The sequence below is a fragment of the Branchiostoma lanceolatum genome, chromosome 7 (assembly GCF_035083965.1).
Source record: "Branchiostoma lanceolatum isolate klBraLanc5 chromosome 7, klBraLanc5.hap2, whole genome shotgun sequence".
Lineage (NCBI taxonomy): Eukaryota > Metazoa > Chordata > Leptocardii > Amphioxiformes > Branchiostomatidae > Branchiostoma > Branchiostoma lanceolatum.
The window spans coordinates 15,569,705-15,583,775 of NC_089728.1; the positions used below are offsets into that span (position 1 = coordinate 15,569,705).

The 14,071-nt window shown below is 40.9% G+C and overlaps 1 protein-coding gene across 6 annotated transcripts in view; it reads left to right on the forward strand.

The window, feature by feature from the left end:
- The window catches only part of LOC136437866 (uncharacterized), a 58,313-nt gene that overhangs the window by 32,071 nt on the left and 12,171 nt on the right, over nt 1-14,071 (forward strand). For 5 of the 6 annotated variants that reach the window (XM_066432432.1, XM_066432433.1, XM_066432436.1 and 2 more), the window contains exons 4-6: nt 1,744-1,942; nt 2,362-2,557; nt 13,236-13,313. In XM_066432432.1, the coding sequence (XP_066288529.1) occupies nt 1,744-1,942; nt 2,362-2,557; nt 13,236-13,313 (473 nt within the window). The remainder of the gene's footprint in view (nt 1-1,743; nt 1,943-2,361; nt 2,558-13,235; nt 13,314-14,071) is intronic. The other variant, XM_066432437.1, reaches the window with a different exon arrangement.

Consider the following 14,071-nt stretch of genomic DNA (forward strand, 5'->3'; position numbering starts at 1 on the left):
TCTACCTCATTTTGGGGATTAATCCGGCATCAGTGTCAGCAGGTAGAAGGAACAAGGGCTTTGTGTCTAAATGCTGTTCATTCATCATAAGATCAGGGGCTTACAGCAGGCATTATACTCAATACACAGACAGCATAGATGTTAGAGCCATAAGAGTGTCCATAAAACCGTTATGAAAAACTCCATTTCATCGTAACAGTAGCAGGCCATTCCGTAATGTGTGTGTATCAGGATATTAGACTTTATTTTATGTACAGCGCATTATCGTTCAAATTGTTCCGTATATTCTCCTTTGCAATTATGGTTTGTTCCCAAAACCGAGACACATTCAATTATGCAGAAATGTATATAGTATTCACGCTGGAATATACCATGCAACATTGATGATGTGATACCTTACAAAGAATTTCACAGTCTCATTGATTTTGTGGGAATATATTATTGAGATGGACTTTTTTGATAATCTTTAGATATTCATACAGTCTGCTGGTTCCTGTGTCAAAGATTTCCAACATGCCCGTAGGGTCTATTTGTGGATTTAGGGTTTGTTTGTTGTTTACAAAGTCACCCCACATGTAATTAGCAGGTGCACAGATGTTTACAGGGTTGTTTGAAATTACCATCAGGGGAGCAACGATGCATAATCTAACATTATTTTGTTCTTTACATCTTGAAACTTTTGGGGTGGTTTTATTTTCACATGTTTTTGGTTACCTGTCCGCCGTAAATATTTGAGACACCATGAATGCGCATTATCAATTTATTAGATGTCCCATAATGTTGAGCTTGTATTGCACTGTAACTGTTAGCAGATATTATGACATGCAGTCTACCTGTATATATGGGCAGTGCCATCACATCATGTGTGATGTAAAGCAAGGAAACCTTCAAAACAATTCAAATTTGTGGAATGGGAATATGGTATCCTGTCTACTAGCAGACTTGTGCATGAAATGCAATCATCATGTCAAATTTTTTTAGTGTCTTATTCTTAGTTTATACAGAGCTGCATCAATATCAAATTATCCTGTACTGGCCTTGAAGACATGTTGTGTGTTGATGGTGTTCAGCACCAGGGACAGGCATGTTTACTTGGCCATTGATCAGTATCAGGGTATAAGAAGAGACATCATGAAGTGTACAATAATGGTCACTTTCTGTTTTTGCATTGGCGTACAGAGGTTTTATTTTCAGTGTGTCTGGATTTTTGTGGTGTGTTTGCCCATAGTTAAGTGAATACATTAGATTGACAGGAAGTGAGTGGGAAGATGGTGTCACTACAAAGGTCAGACTTGCCTAGGTGACCGGAAGTATCAGACATGACAGGTCATGGGGTCATTGGAAAAGAATGCTAATTCAGGGTGAGGTATACATGTAATTGTTTTTGGTCTACCCTTTTGTCATCATTTTCGCAGTGAAATGTTTTTCACCTGTTAATCAAATTGACCGTAGAGTGTCAGGAAGTGATCAATGGACGCATGCAATGTTAATGAATAAATGAATGAATGAATGGTTTATTTTGTCAATACATTGCAGCCAGGTGAAGCTGTATTTCTTATCAGTTAATTACAGGCTTGACGTATGTAGTGTAGTAGAAGTCTTGATACACATTTAATCAAACCTTGTTAGCATAATCAATGAACTACAATTAAACGACATAGGAGAAATATTTCAGGGAGATATTCAATTTTAATTCAAACTCTTGTTTGAAGTTTGAAACGTTTTGTTTCCACTGTTCTGCAGGCCATCTGGGTGTTCACAGTCAGCCTCCCTGTGATCTTCACCAACTGTTCCTACTCCAACGTCAACAACTACTTCACCGTGCAGGACATCATCGGCATCTCCATGTACGGGGTCGGCCTGCTCACGGAAACGTTCGCCGACTTCCAGAAATTCAACTTCCGAGACAACCCAGCAAACAACGGGAAATGGTGTGACTATGGTAGGAATTTCATTTTTATATCATGATTGTATACTTTTGGTCTTTTATGATATTTGATTTTATGATGTATTATGAAATATATTTCTCTTCATCAGGGGCGCTGTGCCCCCATGCCTTGACCATACCCTGGGGAGCAGATCCTCATTCTGATTGATTAGGGATGCTACTAGTACTACAGTCTTGGACCTGTCTGACAGTTATTTCCCCCCTCCGGAAGCCTTGGAATGCTTCAATTTAACTTAAAACTTTGTAAATCTCCACACCCTCAAAACCCCCTTTTCACACCACAACCCCGCCTGGTCTCTTTGCTCCCCTCGCAATATTTTCCGATAAAAACTCCTGTCATTCAATTCCTGTCAGGCCTACAGAGCTTCTTATGAATAAATAAAGGTTTACACAAACAAATTCCTATTCTATAGGCCTGTGGAAGTGGTCGAGACACCCCAACTACTTTGGTGAGATCGTGCTGTGGTGGGGAATGTTCCTGATCAGCACCAGTGTGATCCAGGGCGGACAGTGGGCCGGCATCATCGGTCCTGTCTTCATCACCTCCATCCTGCTCTTCCTCAGCGGCATCCCTCTCCTCGAGAAAAAGTCCGACGAGAGATATGGAAAGTGAGTTGACTTTCTTTCACCTGCTCTCTCTCTCAAACTTATATTGTTTATTTATTCATAAATGGGGTGCAAAACTTTCTACTGAGGCTCCTAGGGTAGCGAGTGTAGGAGCCCTGGTAGAAATTGGATGACACCCAGGCTACATGTATACTGTGCTAGATACTAGATATGGTTTTTACTTGTTTACATAAGTCCCTCATAGTTCAGGGCTCTCCCATCGTCCCAACTTGCACTGCGCTGACAACAACTCGACTGACTGATTGAATTTGGTGACGTCAGTCAGCTACATGTCCCCATCACACATCCCCATCACTCAATCCCCATTCTGGTATATATCTGAATAAGGTTTTTTGAGCTGGCATTCTCAAGGATGGATTGCAAGGAGTTTTCCAACGAAATATCGAGTTAGTGGGCGTTACGATCAATGTCAAGAAGGTCTACAAGGAAAGTCAGCTCGAAAAGCCCTATTCATAATATAGCAGAATTGATGGGGATATTTAGATAGCTGACTGATGTCACCAAATTCAATCAGTCCATACAGGCCACCTGAATTCTGTCACCATTTTTTATGTCCCTTGAGTATTCACAAAAGGCAGCTTTGACAGTTTTCATCTTTCACTGTCATCTGTTTATGGCAATTTCAATTGTAGGTCCATCTATTAGTATTATGATTAGACCATATGTACTGGATCATAAATCTTGCCAACGATGTCATGTTATCATGCAAATTTTATAATGATTGACAGTGTTCTTTTTAATTAGCCTCATATGGAGGTTAGATGAAATGTCAAGAGTTATGTATTGGATGGTGGGACTTACATGTACTTCACATGGATTAAAACAGTGCATACATATTCATTACAATTCTCTCCTATGTAGGAAGAAGGGAAATATACAGTTTTATCTGAATGTTTCTTGTACTTGGAGCCAATTAACGATTGGCATCTGGTCATTTCCATAAGGGAAATTGAGTATACTCAAAGAAGTTCAAAATTATAGATTTTATCTCCTCACAATTTCTTTCTACCAAAGATAATCAATGAAACAAGAATATGACATTGATCGTTGAATACCTTGATGAAGGTTAGACATCCAGGTAAACAATATTTGAATACAAAGTGATATCTGCAACTGGATAAGATACTAAGATTTCTATGGGATGTTTTGAGTGACATCTGTCATTCTTTGTTGTTGTTGACTAGTTTCGTCACATTTTATGCAATCAGCATTGTAGCAATTGTGCTACCCGCAGCATTCAACGCTACAGCTAGGTGGCGCTACATTATAGTGTCCTTCCGTTATCCCGTATCACCGAGCTAGAGAGAAAATATAACACATATAGGATAAGTGGGGATGGTAATCTATACTATCGGTATGTAAGGGAAAGAAATTGGTTTACCCTTTTACCAGATTGGTGGCACTTGACTCTGAAAAATGCAACGAATGAAGGTCAACTAGACAAAGTGTTAACTGCATGATGAGAAAGAGAGGAGCATCAATAGATATCAATAAAGTGGTATATGATGGAATGTCATTCTTGCAGCATTTGGAAATAAAATTAAGGTGAAAGGCATTAGCCGTAAATCATGCAAAATCAGGGTCTAACTTGCATAACAGCTTGGAAAAGGCTACAATAGCCTTCTTTTATAAGATAAGACTTTCACATTTTGGACAACTTTTGTTATTTTCGCAGAGAAGATTATCAACTGGTATGATTCATGTAAATGAGGACCTTATGTACATAATCAATGAGAAATCTTTATATCAGTCCTAAAGGTTAGCATCATTTGGTGAAGGTATGAGCTCGTGGAACTCGAGTTGCTCTTGTTGTCAGACAGCACATTGCTAAAGTATGCGTTGAACCAGCCTTTTGGATTGCTCTGTGTTGTTGCGATAAGTCCCACGCTTACAGAGATAATTAAACACCTGCTCGTTTTACGCATCACAGTTCTGCTGCGGTAGTGAGAAGAACCACGGAACCGTCGTTCTCACCTTGCCCTATTTTCCGAGCAGCCAGCACCATTAATAATCGGCTTGCTTGATTCAACACCCCCGCCCCTAGCATTTAGTATGTAATCCCTGCCTGTCACATGAGGATCCACCTCTGCAAGATTGTTTTGTGCGTAATACTGTGAACATTGAAATCTTTGTAGTTTAATGTTTGCATTTCCCGTGGTAACCTCTTCATCGCGAACTTAAGACCACGGCAAAAATGCTTGTCATGTCTTTCACCCACCTACCCCATTGTTTCAACTGCAAACATAAAACCACCGCAAACATTCCATTTTCTACCTGTAGCAAAATTACATCTCTGCAACCTTAAAGGCATTAACAGTATCACAGCAACGATGTCTGGGGGATACGAGTTACATGACTGAGAAATGAGCATCTTGCAGTCTATTACGCCGCACGTTTTAGTGCACAATCTGTTCACCGGTATTTTGAAATGTTTGATAGCAGCAACAAAGATTAAATGTCACTGTCTGTACTAGTGCTGCATACGAGTACACAGTACCCATACAGTAGCCAGAAAATTATCTAGGTACAGATCCAAAATACTAGAACATCAATGTGCAGGTTCTGTACCTGAATAGACTTGCAATCAAGTATATAACGACTTATTTTGTGACTAACATGTATGTTATTCCCCCGAAAAAGATAAACATTTAGCACTGGAAAAAAGATTCCAAATTCTGAAATCAGTATATATATACCATCTTTGATTTGAGATCCTTTTGAAAGCATGGGTTCTCTGCATAAGATACCCGTAGTCTAAGTAAACATTCTGTTAACTGTTATCACTTGTTTGCCATCATTGAAGACCACTGTACTTTGTCAAAATGTTCAGGTACAGGTTTTGGTCCAGACCTGTCCCTAAAGTTAAACCTCTGTATTGGTACTTGATGTTACTTTTAGGTCTGCAGCACTATTGTTTTAGATTGAGGTATTTTAATCAGGAAGATTCTCACACATGTGACATTGAAAGATTATTGGAAAACTAGAGTAGAAGGAAAGGATGGAATGCCAGTCTGCAGGTCATGGACCAGTGTTGGGTACATATTGGTACAGCCTAGGTTACACATAGCCGAACATGGCTCCCGAACGCTAGCCGACTCAGGTCGGCGGTAGTTCGGGAGCATTCTGACCAGTTTTTGGGCCACACCTATCTTTGGCGCCGAACATGCGCCGAAGATGCGCCGATCATCTCCTAACCAGTACACGAATTACTCCCGAATGGGCCCCGAATGCTTTCTAGCTTACTCCCAACCATCCCGACCTCTAGCCGCAGACTGCCGAATCTCTCCTGACTAAACCCCGACCGATTGCAGACCCTCTCACGAATTTAAATTGACATATTCAGCGACTTTCAAAAGAGGGGTCATTTTCGGTTTTAATCAAAATAATCCATTCTATTATGTTGTTAACATCACCGAGAGATCGAATTCGGATCACGGCTATCTTTAATACTGCTTTTAGTGTTCTTCTTTGTTTTTGATCGCTTGAAGGTCGGGGGTGATTCGCCCACGTTCCGATTGTAGTCACTTGGTTGAGAATTAGTTAGCAGAGTTTTGTCTACGGCCTTGGGGTGAGTTATGGGTAGGTTGGAAACTAGTTGGGAGTAAGTCAGTAGTGTTTCTGGCGTAGTTAAGGTTCTAATTTTACTACTTACTCAATCCCGAATACCAGCCGAGCACTAGCCGACCGCGCCGAACACCAGCCGAACACCAGCCGACCCATTTCAGACCCTCCGTCCAGAGCCGAATGTTTTGAAATTTTCAAAACATTCGGCTCGCGCAGCCGAACACCAGCCGACTCAGCAGAACGCCAGCCGACTCGGCCGAACGCCAACCGAGCAAGCTCCCGAATCACTCCCGAATCACTCCAACCATGGTCGGGGGAGAGTCGGGAGGCCATGTTCGGCTATGTGTAACCTAGGCTTACAGGTTGACATCAGAAAGTCCTTCACAAATCTGGTTTTACCAGTCCTGCTATATGTGGTATTTTGAGCCCTGAATTTGCATGTCAGTTAGATATGAGAGCTTTGGATTTTGAAGGCCTGGTTTACGCATGTGTTTTTGAGTAGCAAGGAGAACCCTAGGCCACTCAAGAAGTGCTTTCTAGTCGGAAAATTCCAATTGAGCAGCCCAAAGCTCCTCACACACAGCCCCGAGTTGACTCCAAAAACTTTTATGTAAATCAGGCCCATGTCATGTACACCACTGGTATGTAAATCAGGGCTCTAAGGCCACTTTCTGCCCTCCGTGTCACATTTGCATGTAATTCTCTCAACCAAAGGCTTAATCTGGACAGCCCTGGGGGACACAGAGAAATTACAATCCCCCAATATACGTCACAAGCTGGGTTAGCTGACTTGAGTGACAGATCTAGGTGATGCTAGCCCTGCACCTCAATCTATTCTAAGGTACATTGTACATTCAGGAAGAAAATGGTGAACCTGTAACAACATCTGATTCAGGGTTGAAATAACTAGAAATGCAGTGTTTAGGAAAAAAACTATCAAACTAGAACACCCCACTGTGATGGCTGTTTTGATTGTCAGATCTGCAGTAGGAAATGGTAGCCCATAATCCAAAAAGGTAAATACACAAGATCGTCGTTGTTGGCAGCTGTCTGTTTTCAGGAGACAATGACATCGCATCCTGGTCAGTCTGTAGTACACAAGATACATGCATTTTTTAAAACATCAGACTTACATGTACCTGCAAATACAGTGCCTAATCCGAATGCTATAGATCTAGACTATATCATATGTAGTGGTTTGGTTCTAAAGACACCTGAGTGTATGATCCCTTAAAGCAGGTATCTTACTGAAGCTGCGACCTCCCTGCGACAGAGCCCTCAACAAATTTCATCAATAAAAACAAATCTATTTACGCTTTTTGTGTTTTGTTGGCCTTTTAGTCATATTTGTACATTTTGCATGATATTCCCATAAAAGTCAAGGGTAACACAAATCCAATTTAAGACGCAGTGAGGTCGCCAACGTGTTGCAAGTCCTGTGAGATACCCCCTTAACCTGAGTACTTGTTGACGAAAACAAAGCAACCTAGTTTCATATATCAGCCGGCAGGTATAAAGAGAAATCCAATCAAGTGGTAATTGGTTCATCTTCTTTAAGTCAGGTCAAGCAGGTGATCTCAATTCCTCAAAAACCAAAGTGATGCACATAAATCCAAGTGACCACCCTCAGGCCTTACTAGCCAAAGATGGGTCCACTATTGAACGGGTTAGTGACTTTAAGTACTTAGGCAGCTATAGTAACTCTGTGTATGATGTCAATGTTCGTATTGGCCAAGCCTGGGGTGCATGCCATGCCCTAACAAAGGTATGGAAAGCCCCCATTCAAAACACCACAAAGCTGAAAGTATTTAAAGCATATGTAGAGGCTATTTTGATTTACGGTTCAGACTCATGGACACTAACTAAGTCTCTGTCCAAGAAACTGGATGGTAACTACACCCGTCTGCTTCGTTATGCTCTGAATGTACCCTGGCAGAGTCGCATAGGAAACAAAAAACTGTACAATGGACTTCCCCCGATCTCTAGAACAATTCAAAAAAGAAGACTGGCCCTTGCTGGCCATGTAGCACGTCATGAGGAGATGGCTGCCAAAGTTCTCCTCTGGGAACCTGATGCAAAGAGAAAAAGGGGACGACCGAACCTGACACTTAAGAAAGTCTTGGAGGAGGAGGTTGGGTTAAAGGACTACAACCTGCTAGCCGCCATGCTTGATAGAAATGCATGGTTAGACATTGTGAATGGCACCTCGTATGAGGACGACCTGAACTGAACTGAAAGCAGGTGATTGATTGCTTTGCTCTAAGCCTTTTTTGTTTTGAACAAGGAAACACCTTCTGAGGTGTATGTATCTTTAGCATAGCCATGTCGATTCTGTGAAAACTACTGGTAGCTTTATGCCTATACATTTGTTGGCTTGGTTATAGAAGTTGTGTCATATGATTTAGATGGAATCGTTCTCTTTCAATAGACACATGAAATGTTTCTGGCAATACATGTAACTTGAAATGAAAGGCTTATTGATTTAAGTTTTAATATGAATGATTTCATTTTCCAAATTTAATGTGCTGGGTTGTGTCTAGTGTGTTTCCTTTCCATTCACACATGGAGGTATACCCCTATTCTTTTTGATAAGTGTGTTGGGTTCTTTAGCGTGCTTGGGGTGTGTCTTCACAGGGCCACCATCTAACGACTTATCCTAAAGCCGGCGTCACAATTCATGCGAGCATCGGCCGATTTTGTAGATCGCCGGAAGCTCGCCGAATTTCAAATTCGCCCGAGCGTCGACCGTATTTTTCACTGAAAACCTGCCCCGTCACAAATTGAACAGAGCTCGGGCGACGTCCGTCGAACGCTAATAATCATAAATCCCACATAAGACGGTACCATCTCTTGGACACGGACGAAGTCAGAATCATATGGCCTGGTAACAATCTCAAATTTGGACCAACTTTACTTTCTGAGTTGTGGCAAATCTGTAGGGCACAAGTGAAGTAGGTGGGCACACTGAAAATAATCACATAAAGAGGAATTTTGTTATAGACCAATCAAAATATAAGTGCAGGAGCCACAAAGTCAACAGATCAGTCGTTTAACCCCGATCCAAAAATTTTCACCAAATAGAAATCGACCGAAGCTCGGGCGAACGCCGTCCGAGCTTCGACCGACCTATCGACGCCCTGCCGACGCCTGGGCGTGCCTCGGCAGACAAACATAGATCTATAATGACTCAGTGGACTTTCAACTAGTCATTTTGTGGAGAAAAAACTCAGGAAGTGAAGTCAAACCTCGAAAGTCAAGCCCAAGTTCATTAATATACAAATTGAAACATCCAAACCAATACCAAAATAGAAACAAGAAGCATTGTCTTCGGTGTCGACATTTTATTTATAAATTTTTTTTTAAATGAAAATTTAACTTTGCATTGAATTGTCTTTCATTAGAAAGGTTTGGCAGCATTCTTCGACAAGTTGAAATTAGTATTAGTTAATATTACAGTATCATTTATCATCTTATGTTATAAACCAAACTGTCGTTTCCTTTTATCTATAAACAAGAAGGAGTTCGGCCGAGGCCCGTCCAAGCTCCCATCAACACCTGCACAACGCTCGCCCGAAGCACGCCTTACTTTTCATGAGTCGGCCGGAACACTGACTACGGTCGTCCGATTATTGTTCAAGGCCCGTGCGAGGCTCGCACGAGGCCGAAGAGTTCTGGCGATCTCCGACCGACCAAAAATCGGGTCTAAAATCCTCGGATGCCCGCCCGAATATTGGCCGAGCGCTGGGCGTTGCTCGGGCGAGCTACGGGCAAACTGTTGACGAGCTGTGCGAGTTCAAAAATCGTCGCCGAGGCCTCGCTGAATTTAAGCGCAGCTTCCAGTGACACGCGAACGTCGGCCGAGCTCCGAAAATTCGCCCGAAGCCCGCAGAATCGCCAGGACGTCGGTCGTACTTCGCCCGAAAATCGCCATTTGGAGCTCGCCGACAAGTCGGCCGAGCTAATTTCTTGATTTGTGACGGGGGCTTAATGACAGGGCTCGAAATTCATCTTTGGGAATAGGTGCACTGGTGCACCCAACTCAAAAAATTGGGTGCACAGAAAGAATTTTGGGTGCACCAGATAAAATAAAGTTGTTCTGAACATAATTACAAAGTTTAACGCTGCTGCCTTTCTTAAGAACTTCAATCTGTAATTCTATAGCTAACTTTAAAATTTCAAACAAATAATACATTAAATAAAGTACAGCAAAAAGTTATCATGCTGCTTTTTATACTTACATTTCAAGAATATTCTGTATACTAGTGTACAATAGTACCTTAACCCTATAGGCTACAAAAATATATAGGTGCACCAGTGCACCCACAGTCAAAAATTAGGTGCACAGCTCCAATTTTGGGTGCACTGGGTGCACATGCACCCACTATTTCGAGCCCTGAATGATGTCCCTGTCCAAAGCTAGGTACTCGTTTTTTACCTGAGTGAAGTGAGGAAATTTGTGTTAAGTGCCTTTCAGAAGGGCACAACCTCTTGATTCTCAGGAAACACTTTAACCATCAGGCCACATGATGATGCCACTGTGTTTTGGTGATTTGGTGTGAACCTCCAGGGATTGTTGTAAGTTACTCCACATTAAAAGGCTGCCAGACTGCATCATTTCAACTCCAGTGCAGGATGGGACTCTGGCCCTACTGTAGTCTTCCCAAATGTTTACATGTACTCATAAACAAAAGTCTTGACGTATGACATTTGCATACGTTTCTTACGAGTTAGTGTCCTTGATGTGTTCAACCGGTTTTCCGAGTTAACAATTACTAGCATTGTATTCGTTTTGCCTGTACATTTTAGTGATGCTGAAGAAGAGTGATGGATGTCACTTGAAACATCCGGAATTACTTGAAACATCCGGAATTGAGTCTCCGAATTTTATCCAGTTGTAGAGTTTGAATTGTCTTTATATATTGTTTACCTGGATGTCTAACCTTCATAAATGTAAAAGTCTTGACTACTACAAATTTTAGATATGTCAACCCAGAATTGAATTGAGGTGTTTCAGCCTTCTCCTGATGCCCTACTCCATAGCCAATACAAATTTGGTGCCAAATGGATGCCTGAACAAAGGTCTCGTCCTCACAAACACTTTGTTTTCTTTACCAGGATTGGAGCCTTGTTTGAAAAATCTACACTACGGTCTACCCAAATGAGTCATGTTGTCTCGTTCAGCGATTGTTAATTGAACTGGAATTTCATCGTTCTGGATTAGTAATCTCAGACTGTAATCTGGTGGTATCTGTCATCTTTCATTGCTCAGCTACAGCCCACTGATGTTTAGTTGGGTATATTAAAACTCATCTGTTAACGATCATTTCCTTGCCATCCCCCTGCTATGCTTTATGACTAATCATTTTGTACATGTAGTTTATCATGATTATGAATTGTTATCTAATAAGTGCAAGATAATTATTTGATGGTGATCAACCAACCCTTTAGATTTGAATCTGCCTTCGGGTTCAATTAGGTCTCATATTTCATATTATGATTGCGTACCCCCCTCCCTCCGAATCATATTGAGACATAATTCTTTCCTTAATGATTCAGAGTTAAGATCAAGCTGGATGTTACATGACCCGAATTTGATCCAGTTTTCTTGTTTTCATCAAATTTTTAGATATTAATCATGTTATGTGTATAGTAGATACCAACATAGATGGATTTTCATGTCTGCCTTGTAGATTTGTCTGACTGTATTCAATTTCCTCTTCGAGGCTTGGTACATTCATATCTCCAGTACTTTCTGTAATACTGTAAGAAGCAAAAACAATTTCATTTTGGACAAGGAGAATGCTTTCAAACTCTTTATGATACCATACTGCTGGAAAATGAAACAAAACCTAATCAGTATTACCGTCAATCTGATACAATCTAACAAACTTAGAGTCATATTTTGTTCCGTCTACGAGTCAGAGCAGTTAACATTTTTTGAAACTATTCCTCGTTTTTTATTTTTGACATCTTTATTTCTTTTACATCTACTTATATATTTAATCCATCGTTGAGGATTTTGTTTTCTTCTGAGAGGATTACATGTTCAACATGGAGACAGAAACCAATTAGATAGATGTAACATTAGTTCAGGAAGGTTGAGTATAATATTCATGACTGTTATCCAAATCACAAATGTTTACGTATTAGAAGACAGAGATACCAGTATATACAAAATGTAGACCAACTTGTACGGAATATGGGGGTACATACAGGTCCAGGACTTAGTCTGCATGCATTAAATGCCTGTGGGGTTGTGTGGCATAACTGCAGGGTGTTTGGCCTAGCCTACAAATGTACAAATGTAGAACCAAGAGGTCCTGGGTTCCAATCCTGTCATGTCACCGATCTTGTGCCCTTGGGAAAGGCATGACATTCCTCACTCCACCCAGGTGTAAAAATGGCCCCCTGACTTAGGTAGCGGAGGTAAAAGGCGGTGGAAGAAGAGGGTTGGGCTCCGCCTTTCAATACCGTGCCCTGGACATAGTGGATAACAATCCACTGTCCCTACGGTCTCAAAAAGGTTATGGGACTTGACAGAGACTATTTTTTGTCTCAATGACGTAGTCTTATGTTGTCAGTGTCACAGTTCTCATTTGGGTAGGATTGTGAGAATTTGACTTGGGACTACTCAACAACAGTACCTAAGATGCACTGATGTATGTTTGGGAGATCAACCAAAGTAATTCCAAAGTAATTATTGCCCTCAGCAAGCGGTAATGGTTTTATGACATGGACTGACGTCACTTCGACGTAGAACATAGATGCGAGAAATTCTACATTAATTTTCCACTACGTAGGTAATATAATAGATTAGACACCTTGTTCTGTGTTCATTGTATGTGTTGAATTTACATTTTTATACAGTCTCTTGCATTTAGCTTTTGGCCATGAATTTTCACTAAAGATGATTCAATTGTAATTAAGATGTGCAGAATATTTTGGTCTCATCTTTAAAAAAATGCTATTCCAAATATATGTACCAGAAAATAAGATGCCGTAAAACAATGATATAATATCGATGTATGACAGTTGGCTGTTCCAACTGCAGCTGGAGTCCAACCTCACTCACTCACTCACTCACTCTCTCCCATAGCTTAGTCAGCCGTCGGGGCAGCATAGCTCTCGGTGAAAGCTCTCCACTGCTCTCCACTACCTACCTACCTACAGCAAGGTTTTTCCTTTTTTTTCATATGTTTTAACCCATTAAAATGGAAGTGTTGTCCCAATAAGACAGTATCAAACACATTCCTAATCAGGTCTTACACAAATTTCACATCATTTCGCTCTGAAACAAAGATATACATGTAGGTCACACTGTTTAGAAGAATCTGGAAGAAACCCAGGGTACCACCATTATGACAATAAATTTCCCTTATCCTTCCATATGTAGCGAATGAAATGTTAAAATTTGATACAACCTACTTCCATATGCAGCATATCTACATGTACCTGTACTAAACATCTCTTATGGGGGGAGGCAGTGTACTATCCTCATGCACTGATATTCGCAATGGGTTCACCTGTGACACATACAGAACCTGGCAGCTCTAAGCATAATAAATCCAAGAACTGCGGAAAGTGTCAATAATTGATTAATGTGACCTTTTACAAAGGAAATTTGATGACAGTTGCAGCAAAATGTGCCGGTGGGAGACAGCGATTTACGGGCGAAACAGCGTTTACCGAGCCAGATGTTGTTTTCTATCTAGTACTCAAATTGTGATTTTACTAGCATTAGATTAATAAATTTACACAGTACTTATTGTTCATACTTTATTGTATTAAATGGGTTTTCAGGATGCATCAATAGTTTCAAAATGTCAACAACCTGTAATGCAGCCACAGTTTTCATAATGAATTCTTCATTTTTTAGATTATTATTCGCATCAAAGGGAAAGGGGGTGAATATTTGGCACCCAGTGCAATTAT